The 16,331-nt window shown below is 40.1% G+C and overlaps 1 protein-coding gene across 6 annotated transcripts in view; it reads right to left on the reverse strand.

Annotated features, from left to right (window-relative positions):
* Positions 1–773: 773 nt before the first annotated feature.
* Positions 774–16,331, reverse strand: part of ZNF43 (zinc finger protein 43) — a 534,348-nt gene continuing 518,790 nt past the window's right edge. For 3 of the 6 annotated variants that reach the window (XM_033229224.1, XM_033229225.1, XM_033229223.1), the window contains one exon: positions 774–3,944. In XM_033229224.1, the coding sequence (XP_033085115.1) occupies positions 1,756–3,944 (2,189 nt within the window). In that variant the 3' untranslated portion in view covers positions 774–1,755. Of the gene's footprint in view, positions 3,945–6,415; positions 6,467–16,331 lie in introns of all 6 variants that reach the window. The other 3 variants (XM_033229229.1, XM_033229227.1, XM_033229226.1) reach the window with 3 other exon arrangements.

A 16,331-nucleotide genomic window follows, 5' to 3' on the forward strand; every position in this document is an offset into this window, starting at 1 on the left:
AAGCATAATGCTTCATTGAATGCACAATGGTCTTAACACATTTTTTAAGTTATGTTTACATGTAAAATGTTAAAAGATATACTTCATTACATAAAATTACAATAAAATGATTTACTACTAATTTAACCAATTTTAACTATAATAAAAAACTTGTTTTGTCACTACCATGCAGAAGAATATTACTCTGAAAACCTACCTCCTGCATCACTCCTTTATAAGTTAACCACAAAGTGCCTCTCCAATTACTGAAAACGTAATTTCATTCTGAAATGTAATTTCAATCACATGCTTTCACATGTGAATATAGCAGGAATGAAAATTCATGAATCTTACATTTTTTTTTTTTTTTTGAGATGGAGTTTGACTTTTGTTGCCCAGGTTGGAGTGCAATGGTAGGTATGATTTTGGCTCACTGAGACCTCCACTTTCCAGGTCCAAGGGATTCTCCTGCTTCAGCCTTTGAATTAGCTGGAGTTACAGGTGGCTGGCAAATTTCTGTATTTTTAGTAGAGACAGGGTTTCGCCATGTTGGTCAGGTTGGTCTCAAACTCCTGACCTCAGGTGATCCACTGGCCGCAGCCTCCCAAAGTGCTGGGATTACAGGCGTGAGCCACCATGCCTAGCTACATCTTACATTTTAATATCCTTACTGTTCCATAAAAAAATGTTTTAAATAATGCCCACCTAATAAAAGAATCTCTCATATCTTTGATGCAGCAACAATTGGTCACATGCTTTTACATGTGAATATAGCAGGAATGAAAAAAGAGCATAGTTATTTGAGAGTTTAATTATGTCATTATTCACTAATTCAAAAATCAGTAATTTTCTCAAGATAAAAGTATACTTTAAACGTAGTTATAACTCTGAAAATTTTCTACTTTTGTAATGTTATATACAATTTATCCACCAAGTTTTATTTTGGGTTGTTTTCTGTAGTTAGCACTGATTTAGTGTAACATCTGAGGTGTCCATGCCTTAGATATTTCTACTATGAATTCTCAGATATTTACATAAATTTAGGATTAAATTTTTTTCATATTTACGGCATCTGCAAAAATATATTTTAGTATGAACCCTCTGGTGTTTTCTATGCTGTGGTTTTTGAAAAAACGTTTTTCCAAACTGATTACATTTGTAGGGTTTCTCTGCAATATAAATTCCCTGATGCTGAACAAACTTTGTACTATCAACCAAGTATTATAGACCCTCATGTTTTACAAGCTGTAGTTTTTCAAAACTGTTTTTACAAATTTATTACATTTTCCAGGGTTTTTTTCCAATATAAATTTTCTGATGTTGAACAATATTTGAGCAACTGCTTCAGGGTTTTCTTTAGTACAAAATGTGTACAATAAGATCTGTGATACAAGTAATGGTACTACAACCCTCTTTGTATTTGTAATGTTTGTCTTCAGAATGAATTCTGTTCTTCACTTTAAAGGCTTATATTTTCTGAAAGATCTTTTGACACTAGTTGCATCTATAATGGTTTTATTAAGTACCGACTCTCTGATGTTGTGTAAGATATGAGCAGATATTAATGGCTTTTCCACATTCTTTTCCCAAGTAAAAATTATTTCCTGTGCAACAAGGTATGAGCATTAATTAAAAGTTCTGCCACATTCTTCATACTTGTAGAAGTTTACTCCAATATAAATTATCTTACCTACAATCAAGTGTGATAACCATGTAAAGGCTTTGTCACATTCTTTACATTTCTAGAATTTCTCACCAGTATAATTAATTTTATGTTTAAAAAGTTTGAGGTGTTGTCAAAATCACTGTCACATCTTCAGGTTTGTAGAGTTTCTCTCCAGTATGAATTTTGTTATGTGTAGTAAGGTTTGAATATTGGTTGAAAGCTTTGCCACATTCTTTACATTTGTAGGGTTGTTCTTTAGTGTGAATTCTCTTGTGTGTATTAAGGTGTGAGGAATAGTTAAATGCTTTGCCACATTCTTCACATTTGTAGGGTTGCTTTCCAGTATGAATTTTCTTATGTTCAATAAGGTTTGAGGATCGGTTAAAAGCTTTGCCACACTTTTCACATTTGTAGGGTTTCTCTCCAGTATGAATAATCTTATGTGTAGAAAGGGTTGAGGACAGTTTAAAAGCTTTGCCACATTCTTCACATTTGTAGGGTTTCTCTCCAGTATGAATTATCTTATGTTTAGTAAGGGTTGAAGACCACTTAAAGGCTTTGCCACATTTTTCACATTTGTAGGGTTTCTCCTCAGTGTGAATTATCTTATGTTTAGTAAGAGTTGAGAACTGGTTAAAAGCTTTACCACATTCTTCACATTTGTACGGTTTTCCTCCAGTATGAATTTTTTTATGTGTAGTAAGGTTTGAAGATTGGGTAAAAGCTTTGCCACATTCTTCGCATTTGTAGAATTTCTCTCCAGTATGAATTTTCTTATGTGTAGTAAGGTTTGAGGATTGGGTGAAAGCTTTGCCACATTCTTCACACTTGTAGGGTTTCTCTCCAGTATGAATCCTCTTATGTTTGGTAAGGATTGAGAAATGGTTAAAAGCTTTGCCACATTCTTCACATTTGTAGGGTTTCTCTCCACTATGAGTTATCTTATGTTCAGTAAGCTTTGAGGACCACTTAAAAGCTTTGCCACATTCTTCACATTTGTAGGGTTTCTTTTCAATGTGAATTTTCCTATGTTTAGTAAGGTTCGAGGACCGGCTAAAAGCTTTGCCACATTCTTCACATTTGTAGGGTTTCTCTGCAGTATGAATTCTCTTATGTGTAGTAAGGTTTGAGAACTGGTTAAAGGCTTTGCCACATACTTCACATTTGTAGGGTTTCTCTCCAGTATGAATTCTGTTATGTTTAGTAAGGGTTGAGGGCCAGTTAAAGGCTTTCCCACATTCTTCACATTTGTAGGGTTTCTCTCCTGTATGAGTTAACTTATGTTCAGTAAGCTTTGAGGACCACTTAAAAGCTTTGCCACATTCTTCACATTTGTAGGGTTTCTTTTCAGTATGAATTTTCTTATGTTTAGTAAGGTTTGAGGAGCGGCTAAAAGCTTCACCACATTCTGTACATTTGTAGAATTTCTCTGCGGTATGGATTCTCTTATGTGTAGTAAGGTTTGAGAACTGGTTAAAGGCTTTGCCACATTCTTCACATGTGTAGGGTTTCTCTCCAGTATGAATTCTCTTATGTTTAGTAAGAGTTGAGGGCCAGTTAAAGGCTTTCCCACACTCTTCACATTTGTAAGGTCTCTCCCTAGGATGAATTTTCTTATGTTCACTAAGGTTTGAGGATTGGTTAAAAGCTTTGGCACATTCTTTACATTTGTAGAACTTCTTTCCAGTGCGAATTATCTTATGAGTAGTAAGGATTGAGGACTTGTTAAAAGCTTTGCCACATTCTTCACATTTGTAGAGTTTGTATCTAGTATAAATTTTTTTATGTGTAGTAAGGTGTGAGGACCAGTTAAAGACTTTGCCACATTCTTCACATGTATAGGGTTTCTCTCCAGTATTAATTCTCTTACGTTTAGTGATCATTGAAGGCCAATTAAAAGCTTTTCCATATTTTTCACATTTGCAGAAATTCACTCTGGTATGAATTATTTTATGTTGAGTTAGCTGTGAAAGCATGCAAAATGATTTGTCACATTCTTTGCATTTGAAAAGTTTTTTTCCAGTATGGCTTATCTTATGTCTGTTTGAATTTGAAAATTCATGAAAGGTTTTCACACATTTGTCAAATAGAAATATGTTGCTCTGGGTAGCTGGCAAACATTGGTTAAATCCATTATAACCTCCTCTGTGCACCTTACACTCATCCACACTTTTACAGTCTTTTTTTAAATGTACATTTTTATGTCCACAGTTTTTATATCTTCTCAGTGTCACTTTTTGGAAAGGATATTTTATATGCTGCTCTGGCCAAAAGTCTTGGGCAACATGAGAACACATAACTGAAAAAAATAAAAATAACAAATTATTCCACTTGCTAGACTCAGAGATAAATATACTTTATCTAACATATAAAATCACACAAGTTACATAAGCAAGATGTCATAGAAAAATGCCACAGGCCCTAATTTATTTATAGACATACAAATGTAACAAAAACATACTGATCAAAATGCATCAGCGAAAAATTTATAAATAAGTGTGTACAGTGCCCCAGGTGAGCCCAATGCAAAGAGCCACATAGAAGGAAAAGATAATTGGTTACATTTACCCAACACAGCTTTTTCTGCTCTCCAACATAACATAGTGCCTTTAGAAGTAAATTGCCAACTCCAATTATTTTGCATATAGGGGAATACCTGAGAGTGGATAATTTATAAAGAAAAAAGGCTTATTTTGCTCACAATTTGGCAGACCGTACAAGAAGTGTGTACCAGCATCTGTTTCTGGTGAGGGTCTCAGGAAGCTTACTGTTATGGTGGAAGGCAAAGAGTAACTGGAAATATCACACGGTAACAGATAGAGAAGGTGTGAGGTGAAGGAGCCAGGTTCTTTTGATGAACCAGCTCTCTCTTGAATTAACAGAGTGTAAACTATCTTATTACCAAGACGATGGTGCCAAGTCATTCATGAGGAATTCACCTCCATGACAAAAATACGTCTTTCCAGATCCCACATCCAACACTGAAGATTACATTGCAGCATGAGGTTTGGAAACATGGACATGCAAACCATATCACAGACAAAGTAGACTTAACAGACTCATATAAACCTTTCCAGTAAAAAGCAAGAGAACATACAATATTCTTCTTTGCACCTGTGTATTCTGCTAGGATAAACTGGGTGCAGTTGCTTATGCCTATAATCCTAAAACTTGGGAAACAAAAGTAGGAGGATCACTTGGGGCCAGAAGTTTGAGACCAGCCAGGGAAACACAGTGAGACTCTGTCTCTACAAATAATAATAAAAAATTTGCCGGGCACGGTGTTTCACGCCTATAATCCCAGCACTTTGGGAGGCTGAGATGGGTGGATCACGAGGTCAGGAGATCGAGACCATCCTGGCTAACATGGTGAAACCCTGTCTCTACTAAAATACAAAAAAAAATTAGCCGGGTGTGGTGGTGGGTGCCTGCAGTCCCAGCTACTCAGGAGGTTGAGGCAGGAGAATGGCGTGAACCCAGGAGGCGGAGCTTGCAGTGAGCCGAGATCGCGCCACTGCACTCCAGCCTGGGGGACAGAGTGAGACTCCGCCTCAAAAAAAAAAAAAAAAAAAAAATTAGCCAGGGATGGTAGTGCATGTCTGTACACCCAGCTACTTGAGGGGCTGAGGTTGACTTGAGCCAAGGAGGTTGAGGCTACAGTGAGCCAAAATCATGTCACTGTACTCCAGCCTGGGCAAGAGTAAGATCCTGTCTCAAAACAACAACAGTGACAAATACATTTAAGAAGACCAAAATTATACACTGCGGTTTTTGACCAAAATTGCATAAAACTAGGAATTAAAAGCGAAATTGGCAAATCCAAAAATAAATGAAAATAAAACACACTCTTCAACATATTCTTGCTCAAGGACCAAAGAATTTAACTTTTCCAAAGCTGTCAATACAAGCTCCAGTGGTGAACTAAATCAATATAATCTCTACATAAAATTCAATAGTACAATTTTTCACAGAAATATTCTTCACAATTTAAAAATCTGATTAAAAACTATAGCCAAGCCAGGAACAGTGGCTCATGTTTGTTATCCTGGCACTTTGGGAGGCCAAGGCGGGTGGATTGCCTGCTGAGCTCAGGAGTTCGAGACCAGCCTGGGCAACACAGTGAAACCCTGTCTCTACTAAAATACAAAAAATTAGCTGGGCATGGCAGTGTGTGCCTGCAATCCCAGCTACTTGGGAGGCTGAGGCAGGAGAATTGCTAGAACCCAGGAGGCAGATGTTTCAGTGAGCCACAATCGTGTCACTGTACTCCAGCCTGGGTGACAAAGCGAGATCTCTATCTCTTTAAAAAAAAAAACAAAAAAACTATAGCCAAGTGATTATGAAAACAATAAAGAGGCATTATACTTTCTGATTTCAAAACATATTAAAAGCTACAATAACAATGTGGTACTGACAGAAAGACAGATAAGTAGATGAAAGAACAGAATAAAGAGCCCTAAAATGAACCCTTCTGTATATGATCAAATGATCTTCTACAAAGTTGTCATGAGCAAACAATAGAAAAAAAATACCTTCGAAAAATGATGTTGAAATGTGGATACCAACACTAATAAAATAAAGTTGGATGATTTCCTTGAATTATATATAAAAACATTTTAAACAAAACACATAGAAAAAAGGAACTAACAAATCTTTTAAAAAGAAATATGGAAAAAAGACACGACACTGGTCTTGGCACCATTTTCTTAGATACAACCTTAAATGCATGAACAACAAAGAAAAGAACAGAAAAATTTAACTACACTATACCTCAAAATTTCTGTACATCAAAGAAAACATTCAATAGAGAGACAATGCCTCCTAGAAAATGAGTGAAAGTATTTGTAAATCACATGAGGTATTAATATTCATAATATATAAACAACTCTTTAACAATAAAGTTGAATAATCTGATTTGGAAATGGACAAATAATTGAACTAAATTTTTACCAAAAATATACACAAATGCGAAGAAGCATTTAAAAAGACACAAAATTACAATTTGTAGAGAAATGCATAAAAATCACAATGAAAAACAAGATCACCTCACATCCATTTAGAATGGCTACTATAAATTTTTTAAAAACACAAAATCTGTTGATGATGCAATAAAGATAAAACCAGCCAGGTACAGTGGCTCACATCTTTACTTCCAGTGCTTTGGGAGGTTGAGACAGGTGAATCACCATAGGTCGGGAGTTCGAGATCAGTCTGGCCAACATGGCAAAACCCTATCTCTACTAAAAAGACAAAAATTAGCTGGACTTAGTGGTGGGTACCTGTAATCTCAGCTACTCCTGAGGCTGAGGCAGGAGAACTGTTTGAACCTAGCACACAAGAACAAATCACTGCACTTCAGTCTAGGTGACAGAGCGAGACTCTATCTCAAAAAAAAAAAATAATAATAATAATAAATTACCAGTTTAAAAAAAACAACCCTATGTTGACTGTTGGTGGAAAACAAGGAGGTCGAGGCCGGCAGATCACCTGAGGTCGGAAGTTCGAGACCAGCCTGATCAACATAGAATAACTCCATCTCTACTAAAAATACAAAATTAGCCAGGCATGGTGGCCCATGCCTGTAATCCCAGCTACTCAGAGAGCTGAGCCAGAAGAATTGCTTGAACCCAGGGGGCAGAGGTTGCAGTGAACCGAGATCATGCCATTGACTCCAGCCTGGGCAACGAGAACGAAACTTTGTCTCAAAATAAATAAATAAATAAATAAATGAATGTTTCTCAAAGAATTAAAAATGAAATTATCAAATACAAAAAAATCTCATTTCTGAATCTATATTCATAACAGAAAATGTAGGGCTTGAGTAACATATATGAACATCCATATTTTTTTTATCAGTATGCACAAAAGCCAAAAGGTTGAAGAAACTTAGATGTCCCTTGATTTATAAATACATCAAAAAATGTAACATATACCTACAATGTAATATTATTCAGCCTTCAAATAGAAAATCTTGCCTCATTTTAAGATAAACTTTGAGAATATTATGTCACCTGAAATTAGCAAGTAACGAAATTATAGATACCATATGACTCAACTTATCTGAGGTATCTTAAGTAGTCACACTCATAAAATCAACAAGTAAAAGGGTGTTTGTCAAGGGCTGAAAACGGCAAAATGAGCACTTGTTACTTAATGTGTATTTAGTTTCACATGTGTAAAATTTCTAGAAGTCTTTTGAATAACAATGTAAATATTTTTATCATGTCTGAAATGTACATTTTTTTTTTTTTAAGATAGGGTCTCACTTTGTTACCCAAGCTGAAGTACAGTGGTGCAATTATGGCTCACTGTAGACTCTAACTTCAAAGCTCATGTAATCCCTCCCCCTCAATCTCCCAAAAAGCTTGTACCATGGGTGCACACCACCATGCCTGGCTATTTTTAAAAATTATTTGTAGAGAGGGAATCTCCATGTATTGCCCAGACCAGTCTCACACTTTGGCCTCAATCAATCCACCTGTCTTGGCCTCCCAAAATCCTGGGATTACAGATGTGAGTCACCACCATGTCTGAAGTGTACACTATGTTACATGTTTTTACAACACTAACATTAAAAAAAAAAAAAACTGAAAAAAATGCAGCATTATAAACCTTTTTAAAAACTACCTTCAAATTACAAAAGTGTTTTTCATACAAAGAAAATATATTTTCATCATTAAACACATGGTGAAAACAGACTATTTCCATGACTACTTGCTTAGAGAAGATAAAACAACCATTAAAAATTAGCTGAAAAATAATATATACAAGATAAGCTTTAACCAAAATTGGGGTCATATTTATAAACACACACGCACACACACACACACACCACACACACACATATAATATGGTTGTGATAGACATTTGGTGATTGATCTTTTTTTTTTTTTTTTTGAGATGGAGTCTTGTTCTGTCTCCCAGGCTGGAGAGCAGCGGCGCGATCTGGCTCACTGCAACCTCCACTTCCCAGGTTCAAGCGATTCTCCTGCTTCAGCCTTCCGAGTAGCTGGGACTACAGGCACACACCACCATGCCCGGCTAATTTTTTGTATTTTTAGTAGAGACAGGGTTTCACCGTGTTAGCCAGGAGGGTCTCATCTCCCAACCTTGTGATCCGCCTGCCTCAGCCTCTCAAAGTGCTGGGATTGCAGGTCTGACCCACTGTGCCCGGCCAGTGATTCTGAGGGAAGAGAGAGACCCTCTCACACTGTTTTATGTTGTTTTATACTCAGTACCTGTTTTAAGAAAAAAAACAAGGAAGTGAAACCAAAGGCAGGCAGCCCGGCACCAGGCACCAGACCCAAAACCAGACCCAAAATCAGGCCTGGGCCTGCCTGGCCTAAACCTAGTAGTTAGAAATCAACTCATGACTTAGCAACCGATGTTATCCATAGATTCCAGACACTGTATGGGAAAGCATTGTGAAACTCCCTGCTCTGTTCTGTTTCACTCTGACTACCAGTGCATGAAGCCCCTGTTGTGTACCCCCTAGATTACTCAATCAATCATGACCTTTCATGTGAAATCTTTAGTGTTGTGAGCCCTTAAAAGGGACAGAAACTGTGCACTTGGGGAGCTCAGATTTTAAGACGGTAGCTTCCTGATGCTCCCAGCTGAATAAAGCCCTTCCTTCTACAACTCGGTGTCTGAGGGGTTTTGTCTGTGGCTCGTTGTGCTACATTTCTTGGTTCCCTGACTGGGAAGCGAGGTGACTGATGGATGCCCGAGAAAGCCCCTTAGGCGGCTTAGGCCTGCTCTGTGGAGCATCCCTGTGGAGGGGTCCAGCCAGCCTGAGTGACATGATCCAAACAGTGCTCCCTGGTAGGCAATTGCCCCGGAGGAACGTCTCACCAGAGCAGCGCGTAGCAGGCCCCCGTGGAGGATTAACACAGGGGCTGAACACCAGGAAGGAACTGGCAGTTGGAATCCGGACATCTGAAACTTGGTAAGACTAGTCTTTGGAACTTGCCCACTCCATCTGAGTGGAAGCATGGCCTGATCACCCACGGCGTGCCTGCATTGGCACTTTTGTTCTGGTTTTGACTTGACTTGAATTGCATGATACTTTGGTTTTAGTTCTGACTTGGCTTGAATTTCTGGATACTCTAGTTTTGGTTTCGCTTTTAGTTTGGTACAAACTGTAAAGGTGTGTGTATGTGTGCCCTCTTTACCCGTTCTTTGTTTTATGGTGAGTGTGTGGTGTGAGCATGATATTTTGTCTTGAGAAAACATGGATCAGGCACAAAGTAAGCCCACCCCATTAGGGACTATGTTAAAGAATTTCAAGAAAGGATTCAAAGGAGACTATGGAATCACTATGACTCCAGGAAAACTTAGAACTTTGTGTGAAACAGACTGGCCAGCATTAGATGTAGGGCAGCCATCAGAAAGAAGCCTAGACAGGTCTCTAGTTTCAAAGGTATGGCACAAAGTAACTGGCAAGCCAGGACACCCAGATCAATTCCCATATATAGATTCCTGGTTACATTCCTGGTTACAGCTAGTTTTAAATCCCCCACAGTGGTTAAGGGGACAGGCAGCAGCAGTACTAGTAGCAAAGGGAGAGTTAGTTAAGGAACGTTCTTGCTCCACCCACTGAGGGAAGCCGGCACCTAAAATTCTGTCTGACCCAGAGCCCAAGGACTCGTGGCAAGAGATGGCACCAACAGTGCCCCCAACTTAGCAAGTGGAGAGGCCCCCTTTTCCTGAGCTCACAACCCCCAGACTACCCAGAGTAGACAAGAAGGGAAGTGAAGCTGTAGGAGAAACTCCTCCCTTGGTGGCTCACTTATGGCCCAAGACTGGAATCCAAATGCCCCTGCAAGAGCAATGATATACTGGGATAGATGAGGACGGACACATGGTGGAAAGGTGTGCCTTTGTATATCACCCTTTCACCTCTGCTGACCTCCTCAATTGGAAAAATAACACTCCATCTTACACTGAAAAGCCTCAAGCTCTAATTGACTTGCTCCAAACAATTATCCAGACTCATAATCCTACTTGGGCTGATTGCCACCAGCTACTCATGAAACGCAGATGAAAGGTGAAGGGTGCTCCAGGCAGCAACTAAATGGCTAGAGGAGCACAGATGAAAGGCAATGGGTGCTCCAGGTGGGAACTAAATGGCCAGAGGAGCATGTTCCAGCCAATTACCAAAATCCCCAGGAATACATAAGAATTCAGCTGCCAGGAACGGACCCTCAATGGGATCCAAACAAAGGACTAGATATGGAGAGGCTAAGACGGTACCGAGAGGCATTAGTTGAAGGTCTGAAAAAAGGGGCTCAAAAGGCCACCAATGTAAATAAAGTTTCTGAAGTCATCCAAGGAAAGGAGGAAAGCCCAGCCCAGTTCTGTGAAAGACTGTATGAGGCCTATCGTATGTAGGCCTCCTTTTGATCCGGACAGTCCTGAAAATCAGCATATGATTAACATGGCCTTAGTCAGAGCGCAGAAAATATCCAGAGAAAATTGCAAAAACAGGCTGGGTTTGCAGGAATGAATACCTCGTAGTTACTGGAGATAGCTAATCAAGTATTTGTAAATACAGATGCAACAAGCTGCCGAGAAAGCCGTAAGGAGGGCGAACATCAAGCCAGGTGAAACGCTGATTTGCTGGCTGCAGCAATTAGAGGAATTCCCCTGAAAGGGCAGGGAAAGGGGGGTTCCAGGAGGAATGCCCAGTCCAATCGCTCACGTCTGCAGCATAACCAATGTGCCTACTGTAAAAAAAATAGGACATTAGAAACATAAATGTCCCCCACTAAAGGAAAAGCAGGGTGATGCAGAGCAAAAGATCTCAGACAAAGATGAAGGGACTTGGTTCAATCTGGCCGAAGGGCTACTAGACTGAAGGAGACTGGGCTCAAACGTCCCCAAGGAGCCCATGGTCAGGATGACAATAGGTGGTAAGGACATTAAGTTTTTGATCAATACCGGAGCCAAACACTCAGTAGTAACCACCCCGGTAACCCTCTTATCTAAAAAGACCATTGATATAATTGGAGCAACAGGAGTCTCTGCCAAGCAGGCTTTCTGCCTGCTGTGGACCTGCTCGGTGGGAGGATATAAAGTGACTCATCAATTTCTGTATATGCCTGACTGCCCCTTGCCTCTGTTGGGAAGACTTGCTTAGCAAGCTGAGAATCATCATTTCCTTTACAAAACAGGGTTCTTTACAGCTGAAGTTACCAGAAACAGGAGTCATCATGGCCCTTACAGTCCCCCGGGAGGAAGAATGAAGACTTTTTCTAACCAAGCCAGGTCAGGAAATAAAACCAGCTCTAGTTAAGCAATGGCCCTGAGTATGGGCAGAGGACAATCCTCCAGGGCTGGCAATCAATTAAGCCCCGTACTCATAGAAGTCAAGCCTGGGGCCCAGTCAATCAGACAAAAGCAGTATTCAGTTCCCAGGAAAGCCCTTAAAGGAATACAGACTCATCTTAGACGCTTAAAAGCCTTTGGAATTATAGTTCCTTGCCAGTCTCCAAGAAACAACCCCCTCCTACCTGTCCCCAAACCAGGGACCAAAGAATATAGACCTGGACAGGACTTATGCTTGGTAAACCAAGCTACACTGACTCGGCACCCAACAGTTCCTAACCCTTACACACTGTTAGGATTGCTGCCGGCTGAGGACGGCTGGTTTACTTGCCTGGACTTGAAAGATGCCTTCTTTAGCATCAGACTAGCTCCTGAGAGCCAAAAGTTGTTTGCCTTTCAGTGGGAAGATCCGGGGTCAGGTGTCACCACTCACTACACTTGGACTCGGCTTCCCCAAGGGTTCAAAGATTCCCCCATCTTCGGGGAGGTGTTGGCTCGAGACCTCCAGAAGTTTCCTGCTAAAGACCTAGGCTGCATTCTGCTCCAGTATGTGGATGACCTTCTGCTAGGACAGTCCACGGCAGTTGTGTGTGCAAAAGGAATGGATGCCCTGCTTCGGCACCTGGAGTAGTGTGGGTATAAGGCGTCCAAGAAGAAAGCTCAGATTTGCAGACAGCAGGTATGCTACCTGGGATTCACTATTCGAAAAGGGGAGTGCAGGCTAGGGTCAGAAAGAAAGCAGATCATCTGCAGTCTACTGGAACCTAAAACCAGAAAGCAAGTAAGAATTTTTAGGAGCTGTGGGATTTTGTAGATTATGGCTTCCAAACTTTGCGGTGCTAGCCAAACCGTTGTATGGGGTTACAAACAGGGGCGATTGAGAGCCCTTTGAATGGGAGCCTCTACAACAGCAAGCCTTTTATAAGTTAAAAGAAAAACTTATGTCAGCCCCAGCTCTAGGACTACCAGATTTGACAAAGCCCTTCACGCTCTGTGTCAGAAAGAGAAAAAATTGAAGTAGGAGTTTTAACTCAAACTGTGGGACCCTGGCCAAGACCAGTGGCCTACCTCTCAAAACAACTAGATGGGGTTTGTAAAGGCTGGCCTCCATGTCTAAAAGCCTTGGCGGCAACGGTCCTGTTAGCACAAGAAGTGGATAAGCTAACCCTTGGACAAAACCTAAATATAAAAGCCCATGTGGTGGTAACTCTGAAGAATACCAAAGGACACCATTGGCTAACAAATGCTAGATTAACTAAGTACCAAGGCTTGTTATGTGAAAACCCCTGCATAACTACTGAAGTCTGTAACACTTTAAATCCTGCCACCTTGCTCCCAGTATCTGACAGCCCTGTTGAACATAACTGTGTAGAGGTGTTGGACTCTTGATATGCTTTTCTAATCCTTCAAGTACATGGAGCATTATATAAAGAAAAAGGCCTGTTAAATTCTGGGGGAAAGGACATAAACTATCAATAAGAAATTCTACAATTATTGGAAGCAGTGTGGAAACCCCAAAAGATGGCAGTCATGCACTGAAGGGGACACCAGTGAGTTTCCACCTCGGTGAGCCAAGGAAACTCCCAAGCAGACACAGAGGCACGAAAAGCAGCATCTACTCCTTACCGGGCACCAGTCACAGCCCCACTACTTCTTCAAACGCTTGATCTGGTGCCTACTTATTCTAATGAGGAAAAAGATTTTCTTCAGGCAGAGGGAGGACAAACAATAAAGGAAGGATGGATAAAGTTACCAGATGAAGAAGAATAGCTGTGCCACAGCTGCTAGGAGCCACAGTAGTGCTGGCTGTACATGAAACTACCCATTTAGGCCAAGGATCACTTGAAAAGCTGTTAGGCCGGTATTTCTACATCTCACACTTGCCAGTTCTTGCTAAAATAGTAGCGCAGCAATGCGTTACCTGTTGACAGCACAATGCAAAGCAAGGCCCCTCTGTGCCTCCTGTCATACAAGCCTACGGAGCAGCTCCTTTTGAAGATCTTCAAGTGGACTTCACAGAGATGCCTAAATGTGGAGGTAACAAGTATTTACTGGTTCTAGTGTGTACTTACTCTGGGTGGGTGGAGGCTTATCCAACACAAACTGAAAAAGCTCGTGAAGTAACCCATGTGCCTCTTCAAGATCTCATCCCTAGGTTTGGACTGCCTCTATGAATCGGTCAGATAATGGGCCGGCATTTGTGGCTGACTTGGTACAGAAGATGGCAACAAGTAGTTGAAGATATAAAGATATAACAGAACTGGCACATGTACCCGTGCAAGTGTGGCACGGATTTAATCCGGGAGCCATGTTTGGAAATTGGTTCGCGGCAATAGGAGGATTTAAAACTCTTATAATAGGAACCTGCTTACTGCTCCCTTGTTTGCTACCTGTACTTCTCCAAATGATAAAAAGCTTCGTCGCTATCTTAGTTCACCAGAATGCTTCAGCACGAACATACTATATGAATCACTATCAGTCTATTGCACAGGAAGACATAAGTGGTGAGAATAAAAGTGAGAACTCCCACTAATAAAATGAGTGAAAGTCTCAAAGGGGTAAATGATGGAAGAAAGAGACCCTCTCACACTGTTTTATACTGTTTTATACTCAGTACTTATTTTAAGAAAAAAAATACTTATTTTAAGAAAAAAAAACAAGGAAGTGAAACCAAAGGCAGGCAGCCCGGCACCAGATGCCAGACTCAAAAACCAGACTCGAAACCAGGCCTGGGCCAGCCTGGCCCAAACCTAGTGGTTAAAAATCAACTCATGACTTAGCAACCGATGTTATCCATAGATTCCAGACATTGTATGGAAAAACACTGTGAAACTCCCTGCTCTGTTCTGTTTCACTCTGACTACCAGTGCGTGAAGCCCCTGTCACACACACCCTAGATTACTCAATCCAATCACAACCCTTTCACGTGAAATCTTTAGCGTTGTGAGTCCTTAAAAGGGACAGAAATTGTGCATCTGGGGAGCTCGGATTTTAAGACGGTAGCTTCCTGTTGCTCCCAGCTGAATAAAGCCCTTCCTTCTACAACTCGGTGTCTGAGGGGTTTTGTCTGCGGCTCGTCCTGCTACAATTTATCTCTTAATTAAATACCACATTGACTTAAAGTGTACAGAATTGAAAATTGTCTGAAATTATAATACATAGGTAAAACCAAAAAACACAATAAACTGATTTTAAGAAACCTACACTGAAGAAATACACTAATATGAAGCTGGAAAACAATAATAAGAGAAATGTTTACCCATAAGATCTGGTACGCAAGGCCAGGCACAGTGGCTCACGCCTGTAATCCCAGCACTTTTGGAGGCCGAGGCAGGTGGATCACCTGAGGTCAGAAATTCAAGACCAGCCTGATCAATATGATGAAACCCTGTCTCTATTAAACATACAAAAATTAGCTGGGCATGATGGCAAATGCCTATAATCCCAGCTACTCAGTCCTGAGACAGGAGAATCATTGGAACTTAGAGGGGCGGAGGTTGCAGTGAGTCGAGATCATGCCATTGCACTCCAGCCTGGGCAACAAGAGCAAAACTCCGTTTAAAAAAAAAAAAATCTGGTATGGAACACTGATGCACCATTAAAGAAGAATTTGTTTAGATAACTACAATATTTGACTGTAGCTTTGTACTTCTGAAACATTGGCATGAACTGTACAGCAGTAAAATTTGAGAAAATGCAGTATAATCATAAATACAAGATTCTGAGAAACTTTTAATAAACATTTAAAAGAAACTACAGATAATTTTTATATTTTAAGTAGATGCTATACTTACAAAAAATGAAACTGCTGCAATCCAACTTTAGAGGCAAAACTGAATTACATATTATATATATATATATACACATATATATATACTGCAGAATATGGTTAGAGCCTATGATATGTAAAACAAATATATGGGAAAAAATTATGTGATTATTTAGATACAGGCTGAAAAAGTGGGTACAAATCCTATAATTCTCTTTTACCTACAGCAAACTTAAATTTATAAGTAACTATATTAGTAAATATGGAGTGCTTACTAATTATCTAATTTACTTCAGACATAATATGTAAATTCTAGTATAACTGTCCTAAATGTCTGAATCCACAATTACAGACAAATTTGGAAATAAAAAACAGAAACTGGGCTAGGCATGGTGGCTCATGCCTGTAATCCCAGGACTTTGAGAGGTGGAGATGGGTGGATCATTTGAGGTCAGAAGTTTTAGACCGGCCGGGTGCAGTGGCTCAAGCCTGTAATCCCAGCACTTTGGGAGGCCGAGACAGGCGGATCACGAGGTCAGGAGATTGAGACCATCCTGGCTAACATGGTGAAACCCCATCTCTACTAAA

The sequence above is a fragment of the Trachypithecus francoisi genome, unplaced genomic scaffold (assembly GCF_009764315.1).
Source record: "Trachypithecus francoisi isolate TF-2019V2 unplaced genomic scaffold, Tfra_2.0 Lachesis_group12, whole genome shotgun sequence".
Lineage (NCBI taxonomy): Eukaryota > Metazoa > Chordata > Mammalia > Primates > Cercopithecidae > Trachypithecus > Trachypithecus francoisi.